The sequence below is a fragment of the Parathielavia appendiculata genome, assembly GCF_033297405.1.
Source record: "Parathielavia appendiculata strain CBS 731.68 unplaced genomic scaffold N657scaffold_5, whole genome shotgun sequence".
Taxonomy (NCBI): Eukaryota; Fungi; Ascomycota; class Sordariomycetes; order Sordariales; family Chaetomiaceae; genus Parathielavia; species Parathielavia appendiculata.
The window spans coordinates 1-15129 of NW_026944224.1; the positions used below are offsets into that span (position 1 = coordinate 1).

At 56.2% G+C, this 15129-nt stretch overlaps 8 protein-coding genes and 2 non-coding genes across 10 annotated transcripts; 2 read left to right on the forward strand and 8 right to left on the reverse strand.

Annotated features, from left to right (window-relative positions):
* Positions 1-810: 810 nt before the first annotated feature.
* On the reverse strand, positions 811-3088 carry N657DRAFT_663233 (uncharacterized protein). Its single transcript, XM_062795168.1, has 6 exons — positions 2820-3088; positions 2761-2779; positions 2473-2673; positions 2344-2404; positions 1634-2263; positions 811-1595 (listed from the first exon to the last, which is right to left on the reverse strand). Exons 1-6 carry the CDS (start codon positions 2925-2927, stop codon positions 1280-1282), a joined length of 1335 nt encoding a protein of 444 aa, XP_062647833.1. The 5' UTR covers positions 2928-3088; the 3' UTR covers positions 811-1279.
* Positions 3089-3539: 451 nt separating this feature from the next.
* N657DRAFT_644256 (uncharacterized protein) lies at positions 3540-4284 on the forward strand. The gene is made up of 2 exons (XM_062792724.1): positions 3540-3698; positions 3814-4284. Exon 2 carries the CDS (start codon positions 3871-3873, stop codon positions 4180-4182), a length of 312 nt encoding a protein of 103 aa, XP_062647834.1. The 5' UTR covers positions 3540-3698; positions 3814-3870; the 3' UTR covers positions 4183-4284.
* A 701-nt stretch (positions 4285-4985) lies between these two features.
* On the reverse strand, positions 4986-5072 carry N657DRAFT_t80. Its single transcript has one exon. It is a non-coding gene; the product is annotated as a tRNA-Thr (tRNA).
* Positions 5073-5453: 381 nt separating this feature from the next.
* On the forward strand, positions 5454-5525 carry N657DRAFT_t70. Its single transcript has one exon. It is a non-coding gene; the product is annotated as a tRNA-Cys (tRNA).
* A 50-nt stretch (positions 5526-5575) lies between these two features.
* Positions 5576-6937, reverse strand: N657DRAFT_671132 (uncharacterized protein; the record flags this gene model as incomplete). Its single annotated transcript, XM_062795579.1, has 2 exons — positions 5576-6618; positions 6883-6937. The coding sequence occupies 2 exons, from the start codon at positions 6935-6937 to the stop codon at positions 5576-5578; spliced, it is 1098 nt and encodes a 365-aa protein (XP_062647835.1).
* Positions 6938-7817: 880 nt separating this feature from the next.
* Positions 7818-9246, reverse strand: N657DRAFT_571551 (PLP-dependent transferase; the record flags this gene model as incomplete). The annotated part of the gene is made up of 2 exons (XM_062788812.1): positions 7818-8949; positions 9020-9246. The coding sequence occupies 2 exons, from the start codon at positions 9244-9246 to the stop codon at positions 7818-7820; spliced, it is 1359 nt and encodes a 452-aa protein (XP_062647836.1).
* Positions 9247-10511: 1265 nt separating this feature from the next.
* On the reverse strand, positions 10512-11558 carry N657DRAFT_655407 (uncharacterized protein; the record flags this gene model as incomplete). Its single annotated transcript, XM_062794603.1, has 3 exons — positions 10512-10955; positions 10991-11222; positions 11269-11558. The coding sequence occupies 3 exons, from the start codon at positions 11556-11558 to the stop codon at positions 10512-10514; spliced, it is 966 nt and encodes a 321-aa protein (XP_062647837.1).
* A 235-nt stretch (positions 11559-11793) lies between these two features.
* Positions 11794-12633, reverse strand: N657DRAFT_644258 (uncharacterized protein). The gene has a single exon (XM_062792725.1). It carries the CDS (start codon positions 12198-12200, stop codon positions 11847-11849), a length of 354 nt encoding a protein of 117 aa, XP_062647838.1. The 5' UTR covers positions 12201-12633; the 3' UTR covers positions 11794-11846.
* Positions 12511-13452, reverse strand: N657DRAFT_375835 (uncharacterized protein). Its single transcript, XM_062787081.1, has one exon. The coding sequence runs from the start codon at positions 13370-13372 to the stop codon at positions 12821-12823; it is 552 nt and encodes a 183-aa protein (XP_062647839.1). The 5' UTR covers positions 13373-13452; the 3' UTR covers positions 12511-12820.
* On the reverse strand, positions 13033-15073 carry N657DRAFT_616888 (uncharacterized protein). Its single transcript, XM_062790502.1, has one exon. The coding sequence runs from the start codon at positions 14970-14972 to the stop codon at positions 13533-13535; it is 1440 nt and encodes a 479-aa protein (XP_062647840.1). The 5' UTR covers positions 14973-15073; the 3' UTR covers positions 13033-13532.
* Between the last annotated feature and the right edge of the window lie 56 nt (positions 15074-15129).

Here is a 15129-nt window from a genome sequence, read left to right on the forward strand (position 1 = left end):
GCATTGATTGCGGTTCTTCTCGACGTAATGGCCGCATCCTCCAGCGATTGCATCGCTTCACGGACTTTCGCACTCGGTTTTAGGGCGCGGCTCGGTCGTTTCGGTGACGGTGGGCGGTCGGCCACCTCGATCACTGCCTCAGGTTGCGCCGCCGCCGCCATCTCGCGCTCCCTTGGCAGGGCGGCTCACCTTCCGAAAAAACCGATTTTCTGTTGGATTGAGCTGACAAGTACCGCGGTCAAAAAGGGCAGATAAAAAGAAGTTCCTCCCTCTCTCGCCTCAGGGTTGTGCAGACTGTGCCTTTTTCAGTTTTAGAGTAGTTGGATGAAAACAATGATGCAGGTCGTGGTGGATCACATGAATGAAATGGGGAGTCTCCAATAGTACGATGTACCTCTTGAAACTCCCTATCATCGGGGAAAATCTTTTCCGTGGCCCCACTCTTTTTACGGCCCGTCGAGACATTCCCACTGCTCTGCTAGACAGGCCCCAAATGTTTCCACTCCTTCCTCTCCGAAAGAGTGATACCGCATCGGGCCAGAAATTGATGCCCACGACCAGCTCGGAGATAATCACCAAGGATCTTGCAGCTGCCCGCACATTGTCCAATGTTTGGGGATTCGTCGAGTGCGCACCCTACTCCCGTCAAGCCGAGGCCGAGAGGATTGACCCAGAGCAGTCCGAGACTCAGGGTGCCCGCCCACAGGCCGGCCATATAATCCTTCTTGACGCGGTGCCTGTGAGAGCCCACAGCCGATCAGTCGCCGCGACGTGAACTCGATGACAATCCTACGGTACCAGTACCATTGCCATTTCTCAGTATTGCCTCTGTCGCGCCGTTCGAAAAGCTCAAGAAAGGTTGGTCTGCCCATGCGCCAGGGAAGCTCGTTGCCGCATGAGCACTTTCGGATCTTCATCTGCAGCGGCAACCACTCCAGCTCCTCGCCCAATTTAGGCTCGACTTCTGATCGTCTATCCTCCGCGCCACTCTTACGAGCCTCACGGCCGGCAGCACTTGACTGAACTTCTCAACTTCATGTAACCCAACCTGGAAACATAGCCGTTCACCTTTCCCGCACACTCAGCGTCTCAACCTTGATCAGCCACGTCCTGCTCATCCATACACCGCACCCGAGTTCACAATTCTGTTCACAAGCAACCCATACCTCAAAGCCATAATAAGTCCCATAGGCCGCAGCTATAAGCCGTGGCTCGGCCGTGACTCCTCAAGGTCGGTAAATAGCATGCTGTTTGGCATTTGCCTCATCCTCTACTTTATCTAGCTGAGATCAGTGAGGATCTCGGCCAGATAGGACTTGGCCTCGTCCGGGTCCCAATCTACGATCTTTTCCTCCTTGCTCTCCTCCACTTTCCGCTCGACGAACAGCTCCATCCGCCTCTTCACTTTCTCTGACAGTACGTGCATTCTCCCTTCATAATCGCCGGCGACATTCTCTCCAAAGAAGCGCTCATCTAGGAACTCCCAAAACACGGGCTCAAACCCATAGCACCGACGAGCCGCAGGGATGGCCCAGAAATCCCCCGTCTCCCAGCTCCGTCTCATGGGGTCCGGCAATCGAACAGTGTCAGCGGCGCTGAGGCTCAGGGCTCCGATGTGCTGGCCGATCGACACTCCTTCTCCTCCTCCTCCTCCTCCTCCTCCTCCTCCTCCTCATTTTCTCGCGGCGCGGCGTCCTCTATGGCGCGTAGTGCCCTGAGGAAAATTTCAAGCGCGCCCACGAACTGGTCCCAGAAGTCCAGGAAGGTACCGCGCCAGAATTCGGGCGCTGTAAGCAGCAACCACCACGGCGGAGCCTGGGAGAAGGAGGCTGGGACGAAGTAGGCCCACTCCCAGTCGATGACGCCTACGACGTTGAGGTCGGCGTTGATAAGGATGTTGTGCGGCCGGAAATCGTCGATTTGGAGACGGAATGTCTCCTTCTCCCGCTGCTTCCGCCTCACCTGTTCATTTTTTGCGGATGATTCCCGGGGTGTCTGCGCCGCCAGGAGCTTCCCTTGGCGGATCTGCTGCCGGAAGAGGTGTTGGGCGACGAGTTTGTCGCGGCAATCGTCAGCCGAGTCGATTGCGTTGTTGTGCTGGAAGGCCAAGTGGGCGACGTGGAGGTCGGCGAGGACAGCATACCACTCGTCCGAGGTCGAATACGTGGCGTCTTCCGGAGGGAGGATGGAGGGTGGGATTCCGCCCATGGTTACGAGGTCGTTCATATTTTTGGTGAGTGGGCGGCTGCCGACGATGAAGGATCTCCGGTTTCCCGGAGAGAGCCAATTTTGGGCATCTCCAGCTTGTAGAGCTGCAGGACAATGTCGGCAACCTGCTTGTACATTCGTTCGAGCTTTTCCCGGGAAGCGTTGGGGTCCAAATACTGCCGATGGCTGTTCTCGACTGTTGGGTCGCCGAGCAGCTCGGATAGGTTTGTGTGTGAGGAATAAAATCCATGATGATGAAGGCACCGAGCCCAAAAGGGTTCTCCGCAGCGGTGCCCCAATGGTAGATGTGCGGCACTGGAACCGAAGTCATCTTCTCGACGTACCGCATGGTTGCCACCTCATTCCGGACCTTCTCGTCTCCAAAGGCGACGCTCCCTGCAAGCGCCACCCGGACGATCGCATGGCCGTCGGTGTATTCGACCCCAAAGATAGCATTGTAACCCCCTCAGAGGGTCGGATGGGGCCGTACCGCGGTTCCTGGCCGGTGTTTGATAATGAAGTCATAAACCTCCAGCAATCGATTCTCTTCACTGAGGGCGGTTATTTTCTTCTGCAAAAGGTCGTTGAGTTTCTTCGGCTCTCGCGTCCACAAGCGAATCTTCGAACATGCGATTCTCCCGGTCCCGCTTGTCCGTTGGGGCGAGAGCAAGGGCGGTGGCGTTGCTGATGATGCTGCGGTCCTTGCATGTATCTGCCATGATTGAAGTTTGTATTCTGGGAGAAACCAGACACAATTGCTGGAGGACTGGGAGACTCTCCAACGGTCTCCGTAACCTAGTGTTCAGCTCGGGGTCGAAGCGCTACGGGAGGTTGCGGCGTTCTGGGCCCTGGGCGAGACCTTGATTGGACGCCAAAAACGGAGAAATCACCAACCAACCATTCAGTGCCGCAACGTCGCGGCAACGATCGCCCCTTTTTAGGTCGGGTGCGCCCCGCTAACAATCTGCTGCACGGATAACGCCCAACAACATGCCGGTCTCATGGATTGTTGGTGGTTTGGCCGGTGGCGTGGCCCCGTCACTGCATGCTGGCGCGAGGACCCAGACAGAAATAGCTTCTCCCAAGGCCAACACGCAGAGATTCATGCCCAACGCCGAGGCCTTAGGGGTTGAGGCCGCTTCACAAAAGTCGCTTCGAAAACGGGACGCCCGGGAACTGGGCAACCGGAGAGTAGATCAGGCATGTTGGCTTAGGTTCGATGTTCGGACACGCGGCTTGTTTCACTGGGCTTGCTATGAGACGGGTACTGACCACGGGCAGGGCAGTTCAGTTAGCCTCGAGCTCGTCGGGTGAAGGGCGGCCAGAGGCTTGAAGCAGACGCCCCTTTGATGGACCGCCGACGTTCGGTCATGATACACGATGGAACATCAAGAACGGTCAAGCGGCAATGTCGCCGCTTTGCCTTTTGGGCAGAGGTAGCCCAGGGCTTCCCGGCTAGGATGGGGGATGAGGGTAGGGGGTTGGTGTTCCTTGGTATATAAAGTCAGCTTGAAATCAGACAATGGTTCATCCATGTTCAGATCCTCGCACAAGGGCATCACAGCAACAAGACTTGAACGTTACTTTCCCGCTTCTCACACTTACCAGATTTGTTTGCCGTCTTCCATTTCCTTCCGCACCTAACCCAGCAACCCAGCAAAGATGAGCCAGCCGAAACCCCATCCCCAAAGGTCTTCGTCCGTGTACTCGCAGGGCTCCAGCTCGAGCAATAGCGGAGCAAATCCTCCCACCCGCTCTTTTCCAAGCTCGGGCTACTCGCCCGCGGCCAACCGACCCGGCAGCAGTGGCAGTAGCGGTCCCGGCTCCGGCGCCGACATGCCTGCTCAGGCTAGTATTATGTCCGCCTACGGCCATTCGAGCTACGGTGCAGCCAGCCAGAGCGGCGCTAGCGACAGCAATAGCGGTAGCGTTGGCGCCGCGGGACCGGTCCGGCCCCTAAGCGGCACGTCCTAAACCAACACGTTCATCCAGTCGGCGCCGCAGACGTCGCCGGCGCGTAGCGCATCACCAGCGCCGCGCCCGCCGGGGACGACCAGCGGTACGTCCTACTCCAAGACATCCATCCAATCGGACCCGCAGACGTCGCCGGCGCGCGGCCCTACGCCGTCGAGCACTTCCGCCCGGCCTCCGTCGCGAGGCGCCGCCGTAGACCCGCCGGGTGTGCTCTACAACAGCAGCTTCATGGCCAATGTTCCCCCGAGCGATGTTCAGCGCCTCAGCCAAACCGGGCTGAGCTCGCGCGAGAGGAGGGGCGCCAAAGAGAAAAAGAAGGGCTCGGGCAAGAAGCTTTAAGGAACGCTGTTGTCAAAGTGTTGTTCCACATCAGGATTGCCCCGCAGTCGGGAGTGTGAGTTGGGGAGCGCGGGAAGCGGCGTCATGGCGTTAGAAGGGTTGCTGGAGGTCCCTTCGCTTCTGACCCTATTTGTCCTGTTTTGTACTTGGTGCCTTCGTTTTCCTGCGTAAAACACTACGTTGTTAGCGCAAGCCGCTGTACAACGTTAAGAGTGTAGCTGGATAGAACGTTTTCCTCAAGACCCGGTAAATTCACGACGTGAAGGAATGCGATACTAAATCTCAATGTAGGCAGTCAAGCTGTTGTTATTGTCGTCGTCAATCTCATTCTGACGAGATTTAGTGTAACGGGCCAGAATGGCTTAATCGCGAAGCGCAAAAAATTATTTCATTGCCAATGCCAAACAAATTCGAATGAAATCCCTCCAACCTGGAGTACTAAGTCTGGGGTTGAATGAACCAACTGCCGAAACACGGGATTGAACCGTGGACCTTGTCATTTCGCAGAATGAAGGTACGAGTGACACGCTCTACCACTGAGCTATTCCGGCTTAATTGGTATGGAGCGATTTAATAACCCCTTTTAAGCAGCTTGGCAAAATGTGTCGCTCTCTCCAAGTTGAATCCCTAGATCAGACCGTCAGCCGAGTGTCACATCTCGCGTGCCTGTATTCGTAACTATCCATATACTTTCATTTTCAGGCAGACAGCCTAGCATTTCCTAGCTTACACGAAGTAAACAGTCGCGCCTCAACCAGTGAGCTCAAACCCAAATTGGTATCCCACTTTCTCTCACACTCAAGTTGGCACATCCCCACCACGGAACCGCAAACTCCGAATTCCACAATCTCCTTCCAATTTCCACAACTATTGACAATGAGCACTTCCGTAGAACCTTGCATCCCCACCACCTCAGTTCATGGGTTGAAAATGGACGAATAGCTCAGGGGTAGAGCAACCGGCTGCAGTCCGGTAGGTCACGCGTTCAAATCGCGTTTCGTCCTCATCTTTTTCATCCGCGTCCTCTTTCTCCTTTCCTCTCGTCATTTTTACTTCACCAACTTCCCTCCCCAAACTCCGTCACCCGCTCCCCAAACCACGCCAACGCCACCAGATACTTCTCCCAGTCATTCCTTGCGGCGCGCTCCTGCTCCATCATCCGAAAGGCCAGAGCCCTCTCCAATTGCCACACCTCGTGATACGCCTCGACGACGCACTCCCACGCCGCGCAAAACTCGGTCTCGACGCTCGCGAGCCACTGGAGGCACCCTCTGGTTTGCTCGCGGTTGTGGGCTTGTCGGAGGAATGTTTCGACCTTGGCAGCGGCGCTGTCGATGGTTGTGAGAAGAGTCGCAAAGAAGGTCTTGATCTCGAGGGTGCGTGATTGGCGGCACTCGTCGAGGGCTGATCGCAGCTCTTGCTGGATGGTGAGTTCTTTGGCGTTGGAGAGGGCGTCCATGAGGCTGGTCGTGCGCGAGAGAAGGGCCGAGAGTTTCTCGATGTGGGTCGGTTCCGTTGGTTCGGCGGGTTGAGGTATGTGTTCTGGTTGTCTTAACGGCTCGGAATGCTGGGCCTGCTGCTGCTGCTTCTCCTGGATCTCGGACTCGCGCTGGACTTCGGCCATGACCCTCTCCACCTCGCAGTACTTGCTGTAAAGTCCTGCCTCGAGTTCCTCGAGGAGGCGCCTCTGGCTTTCCTCCCAGAGCGAAAAGTCCTTCACTCGGAGACCATGATGCTCTTCCACCCACTGATCGTAGGCCGTTGCCTGTCCCGCCTCTCTTTGGCGTTGGCGCAGCCATGCCTGCACCGTATAGCCTCGAGGTGCGGTGTCTCGCGTGTTCATGATGTTGTCGAGGCTGTCCTCCAGGAACCCGACATTGCTGCCGAAATCGGGTACGGCATCTAGCGTAGCGAGTATTTCAGGAGGAGCATCATCCAATACCTCATCCTCGGTGGCATCTGTGTCAGACGAAGGAGACTCAACCGTCCCAAGTTCGATGCCAAACTCGTCTCCGTTATACCACATCGTCTGGCTCTGCTGATTCTCGTCCTGCTGCGAAAAGTGATGGCGGCCGAGGCGGTCTCCTCCCTCGATATCTGGGAGTGTAACCCACTGAACTCTCTTTTCTAGTTTTGGCTGATTAGGATGATGGTGATGGCTGTGGTGTTGCCTGCGAGTTTGGTGATGGCGACCTCCCTCTCTACCATGGTGTAGTCGGATTAGCAGACCGCGGCCTCCATTGTGGGCGCCATGTTGCACATTGCCCCGCTTGTGATAGGAGCTTCTGCCATGGAGGCCACTGGTACCGTCACTACCTCGCTCGCTGGATCGTGTTAGGCCGGGATGGTGATCGCTCTTACCGTCGTGGTCACGACGCGGAGACTGATGATGACCCGTATTCCAGTATGGTTTCATTGTTGAATATATGAATCTTAGGCGGCCTTACTGCTCTTCCTTGGTATAGACTCCTGAATACTCTTCGTGAATGGATGAATAATCGGCCATGCAGCACGCTCTCCAAGGTTCCCACAGCACTCTCTCCGTATGGGCATTGTTCCGTTTTATTGTGATGTCCAACAAAGACCCAAATGATCTTTATCTCGGTTCATTTCAACCCGTCATCCTCAGCACGCGATGCAACAAGTCCTCCCAATTGGAATCTCAAGTCGTACGTAACAATGTTTCCAGCAAAGCAGATCATGGTGCCAACCAGGCTATACTATCTTCTGTCAGGGGTCATGTATACCTCCCATTGAACTCCTGGTAATGGTGTCAGTGCTTATTAGGGTCGGTCGACTTGGACCTTGAACACTCGACAATGCGTCAGCTTCCGTCATGTCCTGTGACCCAGCAGCTCAGAGCACGTGTGCACTTTGGTCAGTAGTCGCCGGAGATCATTAACTATCACTTCAGAGCATGTCCTCTGTACCTTAGTTCGCGCGCGTTTGTACCCGGCTGGGGGTAGACAATGGCTTTGAAACGACCGCTTCTAAGACTTCATTACATCTTTGACTCGTCTTTGTTGTTACCCCGTTGTTCCTCATCCCAGTCACATTCTCACCACTCAAAGAGCTTTTTTGGTGCGGGTTGGGTACCATTCCCAACCCGAATTTCGTTCCTGGACAAACATCCCACAGCAGTGCTTCACTACTCGCCCTCGTGCATCAGAGAGGAGCGGCAATGCTTCAAGGTGACACACGAGATAACTTAGATAAGCAGCACAAAAAGCCCCTTAGGTCAACCCGATTGGGTCTGAACACAGCTGGGTTGCTATCTAGCCAAGACATAGGAGCTTTCACCCCCACGGACCATATTCTCCTAGCATCATGATGTCCCGATATCTTTCGAGGAAGTCACCCAAGGCGTCGACAAAACGATCCAGCTCGTCATCCGGCGTCCCCAATATCATAGCAATGAATCCCCGCCTCGTCGTCCAGAATCCAGCCTCGAGCATCTCAAACCAGAAAAGATCCCTCAAGTCCGGCCTCTCCTTGCCTCTCAGATCCTCCCCACAACCGATCTCCTGTGTCCCATCCTCCGTAAAATGCAATCCGATCAGCGAGCCCCTCCCCGTCACACTCAACCTCGAACTCTTGGCAACCTTTCCCAACCTCTCCCTGAACTTCTCCCCCCTTTCATTGAACGCCACACACACCGCGGCCGTATACACTTCCCTCAGCACCGCGGTCCCAGCACACATGACCAAGGTATTGTTATTAAAGGTTCCCGAATGCGCCAACGCCCCCTCTACTCGGGGATCATACACCTTCATGACCTCCTCCCTCCCACCAAATGCGCCAAACGCAAGCCCACCGCCCAGATACTTCCCCAGCGTCACCATATCCGGGTCCAGCCCCATCTCCCATCCCAACCCACCCGGCGCCAACCGCGACGTCATGACCTCATCAAGAATAAACACCACGCCCTTCTCCCTCGCCGCCTGCCTCACCCCTTGCAGAAACTCTCTCGTCCCAGGAATACACCCGCCAGCGCCCTGCATCGGCTCCACCAGCACCGCGGCAAGGTCCTCTGTCTGTTCGATCACCTGCCTAGCGAGAGATAAGTCATTATACCGCGACACGACGACAAAATCCTGCCTATCAACCGTATTCGCCGCCGGTTTCCCGTCAGGAAACGAAAGCACAGCGCCATGGTACCCCCCGGAAAAGACCACAACCTTCCGACGGCCCGTGAAATGCCTCGCCCCAGCCAGCGCGTGCAGGTTGGCCTCGGTGCCCGAGTTGGTCATGCGCACGCGGGCGAGACGGAAACGGTCGCAGAGCAGGGCGGCGAAGGTCTGTTCGTGCGGCGTAGTGGCGCCCAGGGAGAGGCCCGTGTCGGAGAATGTGGAAAGCAGGGTGCTGTGGATGGTTGGGTGGGAGTGGCCTAGCAAGCCGGCCGAGAGTTCGCCGACGAAGTCAACGTATCTGGATGAGTAAGTAGTTAGGTATGCGGTGTAATACGAGCTATGAAAAACGGTGTGACGGGTGGAAGTACTTGTGGCCGTCGATGTCCCAGACGTAGGCGTCTTTGCCTTGCTTCATGCAGAGGGGAAAGGGCGAGGTGTGGAGGAGGGTGCGGGTGTTGCCGCCGGGGAGGGTGCCGACGGCGAGGTCATGTTGAGCCTTGGATAACGGGTTGTTCGTGATCAAACGGGCCTCGGCGGCACCAAGGGCCGCTCGGGCTGCCTCTTGACTCGGAGATGGAGGACGTTCTGATGCCATAGTGGAGGGTCAACGCTAAGATGTACGGCCAAGATCTGATACATTGATGATTGAGGGAACACATAAACCAGTCAGCAACATCGATTGCGCGGAGAGTGAGCAGGTGGTCAGTTACCCCTCACATGTTTGCAACGATAAGACTATAAGTGCTCGGCTGCGTTGCTCGCGTCGGGCCTTGCGGACCCACTTGCCGAACACCGTCGCCATATGATGACCCATGTCCTAGCGTATCGGGCCGTCGGGAGATGCGGTGTAATTATTGATGCGGCATCCGCGGAGGGGGGTAGTATTCAGGTAGGTATGCCAAGCATACATCATTCCCGGACACGGGTTGACGGTGGCCGGCTCTTCAAAGGGCCTGAACTTGCAGACATAGGACATCGGAACGTGGCTGCAGGGTGTCAGGAGTCCTGATGGAGATGAACCAAGCCCAAGTTCAGTGATTGCTGAGCTGAGATACCGAGATATTCTCTGTGCCCATGGTACCGTCCAAGGTAGGATCAAGTTGTTGCACAGTAATGGTGAACTGATACGTCTCGACAGCAGTTAGAACCTCGAAGTCGGATGCGGAGAGCCTAAGGTGACGGGTCGTAGACTAGTGCACCTCACGACACAGTCTCCTGGGGACGCGTCTGGATCCGAACGCAGTCCCTGCTCTTGAAGATACCGGAGAAGGCTAGAGAGAGCATAGGGATTGGTGAGGTCCACCCGGTGGCATTTGTGGTTGCCTTTGAACAGGGACACCAATCCGTCAGCCTCCTCGCAAGCCAGTTCTACCCAAGGTTGTGGATAATTCGTCTCCCCTTGCCCCAGTACTACAACACACAGAAGCCAGCAGGTGCTCATAAAGGGGCTGCTGAGCGGCTGGTTAGAAAATGTGACCTCCACCAGGCCAATGGCAAGCTCGTCCATGAAGGAGCCGCCCGGCCTTGAGTGGGTGAAGCAAAGGTGCCCTCCATCCCACAAATGACTTGGATGGTATCTGAAGACCAGTTGAATGTCGTCGAGTGCGACCTTCCAATAGATGCGCAGCGTAGTACGGCCAGAATCAGGGCCGGGCGACGAGCGGAAACGGCACAATGTGTCGTAGTGCTGCTGCTTGGTCAACGACATCGAGATGCGGATGGAACCCGGATTATCGAAGTACATGGCAGATCGTTTGATGGAACACAGTTCCGTCGGCTTGAATCTGATGAAACCGGAGCTTGTTTTCCGGAGCAAGATGGCGAGGCCCTCTAGATTCTGACGCCGAGTCAAGTGCGGATCTAGCAATTGACAATGGGGAAACAGCCGGTGCAGAATAGATTTTTAGAGTAGCCAGGTTTGGTCTTGATCGAATTGTCGACACCTCTAGTGATGATTGTGTGCTCCGAGTCCGCCCAGGCCAGCGCGGTAGTTATCTCGATCCCAGCATTCGTGATGATCCAGGAAGGGCTGGGCAGTAGCGGATCACGAATGTGCGCAATTCCTGTGCACGCTGAGAATTGAGATGGATCGCTGGCTAGGAGGCCTGAATACAGGGTGGTGGACGGCTGTCCCAACGCATCCAACGGATCCGCGATCCAAGCGAATAGCGACATGTCATTGACCTTTTGGGCTATCGTCTGCTGTAGGCGGATGAACGCTTGCTCTCTCTCGCCGTAAAGGAGCGGCATGTGCATGTCGAATATGCCCAGGAGAGAATAAGCCTCGTCCTCGAGCCTCGTTGTCTGCCGCCCGCCGCCCACGACATTTGTGTCGCAACCGGGACGCTCTGCAGGTTGTTGTCCGGGCCGTGGGGCTCCATTAGGACCATCTCCGGAATGCCAGAAATGTTGAAGAGAGCAGCACAGAGCTGTCTCTTAGTTCCTCGAGGATTCCAATGGCCATCGTCAAACTCGACCTCGGACGGCGCAAGCAATTCCTGCAAGGTCCAACCGCGGGTAAACCACCTGCATTTCTGGAGGTCCTCTTCGAGTTGCGGTACCGGTGCCGGGCTCAAAGTCCTCAAGAAAGGCGATGCAGCGATCTGCCATTTTGTACCAATAAAACATGAAGTTGATGGCCTCGCTCAGCTCGGCGCTGCTGGTTTTGTCGATGCAGCAGGTGTCTATCCACACATGGGTCGGGCCATTTGCCGGCGCGAGTTGGCACATGGCCTCGATCTTGCGGAATCCCTTCTTTTGCGAGGTTCGGCTCAGGTCCTGCATGTCATGGAACGTGACCTCGTCGCGCCCCCAAGTATGTGAAAGGATCCAGTATTTGTTATTACCTTGATCGCTGTCGAGGTTGTTCGGCTCGAGGCGGTAGTTGGAGCAGTCGAGGAGCCACATGGCGGCGACGGAAATCACAGAGCTCGGCGAGGCACAATCGTTGGGATTGAAGAGGGGGGGGGGGGGAAGAGGCCGTCGATGGAACTCAGGAAGGTACGACGAGAAATCCCTGCCATGCACAAGCAGGCAACTCAGCCCAATTAAGTCTCGACGGAACGGCACTCAATCTCCCGCGGCTTCAAAAATCGAACCTTACTGCTACCGAGGCAGCCGTCAACAAATTTCTCTCAATCCCTCCCAGCTCCTTCTTAGCCAAAAATGATTCGACCCTCACACACCGCAACCCCATCAATGGCCCTCTCCCTTACTCCCCCCTAACTCCTCCTCAACATCCACAATAACCGACCCTTGATCATACATCTCCGCCCCTTTCAACCTCCCAGTTGCAAAGCCTGTTACATTAAAACCAGACGACGACGACGACGACGCCGCCGTGCTCCTGCCGCTGACACTGCTCGACCTGCGAAGCATGTGATGCCGCGAAAGGGGGAGCGACTCCCGTCTCCCAGCGGTGGTGCTCCCCGTGCGCACAATAACGGGGATGGTGACATATGGAGGAGTCGATGGCCCGGCGGCGGTGGGCGTGGTGTCGACTTCGAGGGTGCGGGCGCCACGACGGTGGCTGAGGGCGCGCTGGACCATCTTAAAATGGGGGAATTCGACAGGTTAAAAGTCGATTGAAGTGACTTGGTTTCGTCCCAAGGTCGTTTCCTTCCTCAGTGCCCCTATAATAGCTGATTTCGGGGCTACCTCAATCTAGTAGAACCGAGCGGATGGTGAGTGAGTGAGTGGATGAGTTGACGACCAGTTCCTGCTAAACTCAGGTAGTTGCTGGTCGTGATGTAGGCCTCGTTGAGCTCAAGTTGAGGTTGTAAGGAGCGGCTGCAGATGGGCATGCAAGGCGTGATTGCTCGAGTGTTCACGCCTCGAAAGCGGCGTAGTTTCAAGACTAGAAGTATTACTGGCGGGAAACCCACGATCGCTCCCCCATGTTGCGTTGGCCGGACTTTTTGTTCGATGAGCCCCGACTCCCGGCCTCGAAAGATAGATTGCCAGCTTGGAGCAATGCACAGGGGTTCGAACACAGGGGAAGGCCACGACGCGGCTCGTTTGCCTCGGGCTCGACAGCGGGGTGAACAGATGATGCATTGATTGTGCCTTTCCTCTGTAGAGGAACCCATGCCGTTCGGTACCGTTTCGTCGCGCTTCCATGGGTGGCCCGGCCGACGGCGTGGGACCGGCCCGATGTGAGACGACCCGAGTCAGGCACCGACGGCAATTCGCGCGCTGCGAGTGTCGTCAGGGGACAGTGGAGAAACCATGCTCACGCTTTTCCGGAGTAATCGGCTCTTGACCTTGTGCATGCCGTAGCAATTCGGTTCAGTCCGAATAGCATTGCTTTCTCTTATGAGGTCACTCGAGAAGCGCAATGGGTGAAGCTGCGAATGAACGACCGAGGTAATGGAATAATTATGCCCACTGTTGCTTGATGCGGCCAACCTACGCGACCGTGACCCAGCGTCGACCTCATCTGACACTTGCCCATGTAAACCGAAAACGCCGAAAGATTGTATGGCATTACATTCCATTACGAAATCCGCAGTTTTTGATTGAGGTTCGACCCCAGGTCTGCCCTGCGAGATCGTCGTCCTTGGAACGCTTGATATCCTGCGCCGTCCTTCAAAGAGGAAACCTTGGATCGCCCTCCGCCATCGGCATCGTGGGTCGCCTCGTGAAGGGCTCCATAGCGTTGGGATGGGCGTTCCAAAAAGGCCTGTCGCGCTGCCTGTACCGTGAAAGCACGATGCCAGCATCCGGCACAGCCAAACCCCGGATGACTCGCCTGTTAACCAAAAAATGTGATATCATGACACCGTTGTACATGCACTTGTACATCCTGCCATAAAATACACCACCGTATTCGTACACCGCTGCCTGTAATAGTACACCATCGTACATTCCCCTCATCAATCATCACGCCACCTCCTGCAACTCGTTCTTCCTCTCGTAGATGTGCACATTGATCGTCTTCAACCAATGCCTGATCCTCGGCAGGATGGCAAACTCATACTCAGGCAAACTGGCCAACTCCCGCAGGAAGGGACCCCAATTCCCCTGGCTGACCGACGCCAGGAATTGTTCGATCTGCTGGACTACGCTCCGGGTGCCTTCGTCGCAGTACAGCCCCGCCATGCGCATTTCCTCGAGTAAGTTGAACACGGCGGTCGGGTCGCCGTACCTGCTCCACAGGATGCGCGCCAGCTCGTTGTAGAAGGGCGTGCTCACGCCCAAGACGAAGCTCGCCGGCCCGAGCTCCTTGACGCGCGGCAGGATCTGCAGGGCCAAAGGGGAGGAGCGGGCAAACTGCGTGTCGAGGATGCGCAACGCGTTGAGGAGGTAAGCTGGGTAGAGCGGGCCGTAGATGTGCAGGGCCAATTGGGGCTTGTTGGTCTTGCGCTTGCTGCCACGTTTCGGGTTGGGGTCGGCTTTGGACGGGTCCTCGTCGATGCCGAGTTTGCGGACCATCGGGAAGACCTCTTCCTCGAGGACGTCCCAGACTTCGAAATCGGTCTTTGCGGCGCGCAGCTTGGCGTCAACCCGGTTGCGCTCCTCGCGCCGGAGGGCTTCGTTCTGAACGGATTTGGCCAAGGGGTTGAGGTCAAAGTCGACCTCGGCTGAGGACCGCTGCTCTTCGCTCATGCTTTCGTTGCGCCCTGCGGCGGTGTCCGCGAACCCCTCTGCCTCTTTGCCTGCCTCAATGGCGCCCAGAGCCATGCGCGCAGCGTTCCGAAGGGACGGTGGGAACCGAAGCAGTGCCTTTTCCCATTCCGTGGCTGATTTTGTTTGTTCTAGAGGATGGAGGGGGACGAAGGGTTTCTGAATTTGCCGCCTGGCGTTGGATTGAGCCTCTGCTGCGTCCTGGACGATAATCTCGACCGTGCTTCGGAGCAAGTTGGAGCTTTGTTCCTTTGTCCCACTTTCCAGTCCGTCAACCTCGCTAAATGGGCGAAGGTGGGAAAATGATTCCGAATGTTCTTCGGCGGTCGAGGCTACGTTATTTATGGGTGGCACCGGGGAGGGCTGCGCAACGGCGGAAGCGCCTTTCTTGTTACGGGCTGCAATCTCTTCAAAAATGCGACTGAAGACATCCTGCTCTGCAGGTGTAATGGTCGACGGCACGCCAGACTCGTCAAATGGTTCGGTATCTGACTTCTTGTCCGGATCCTCGTAGCCTTCTGGCAACTCAAACGGAATATCATTGCTTTGAGACTTCTGCTGCCCCGGTCGATATCTCGGGCTGTTGGCTCTGGTGGTTGAATGGAGGAGGGCTCGAAATGCGGGAGTCGAGAGGCCGGTCCTGGACAGCCTTTGAAGCGTTCGAGTCTGGTAGAGAAAGGGGAGGAGGGTCGCCATGGCGGGCTGACCGGCAGCTGATGTGCTCTGCGTTGAGCGAAGATAGTGATTCCAGATGTTGCGGTGTTGTAGGGTGCAGGTTTCGCCAGAAGTAAATTTTCCCTTACCTGCTGCGCCAGTTTCTTGGGTTGGTGGATCTGCGTTCTCCCAATTACAG

Coding starts and splice junctions, on each gene's coding strand:
- N657DRAFT_663233 (XM_062795168.1), bottom strand. CDS start 2,927: ATGGCAGATACATGCAAGGACCGCAGCATCATCAGCAACGCCACCGCC. Junction 2,405..2,472: donor GGAGAACCCTTTTGGGCTCG/GTGCCTTCATCA, acceptor GCGACCCAACAG/TCGAGAACAGCCATCGGCAG. Junction 2,264..2,343: donor CGGGAAAAGCTCGAACGAAT/GTACAAGCAGGT, acceptor GGGAAACCGGAG/ATCCTTCATCGTCGGCAGCC.
- N657DRAFT_644256 (XM_062792724.1), top strand. CDS start 3,871: ATGAGCCAGCCGAAACCCCATCCCCAAAGGTCTTCGTCCGTGTACTCG.
- N657DRAFT_616888 (XM_062790502.1), bottom strand. CDS start 14,972: ATGGCGACCCTCCTCCCCTTTCTCTACCAGACTCGAACGCTTCAAAGG.
- N657DRAFT_375835 (XM_062787081.1), bottom strand. CDS start 13,372: ATGCTGGCATCGTGCTTTCACGGTACAGGCAGCGCGACAGGCCTTTTT.
- N657DRAFT_644258 (XM_062792725.1), bottom strand. CDS start 12,200: ATGGTCCAGCGCGCCCTCAGCCACCGTCGTGGCGCCCGCACCCTCGAA.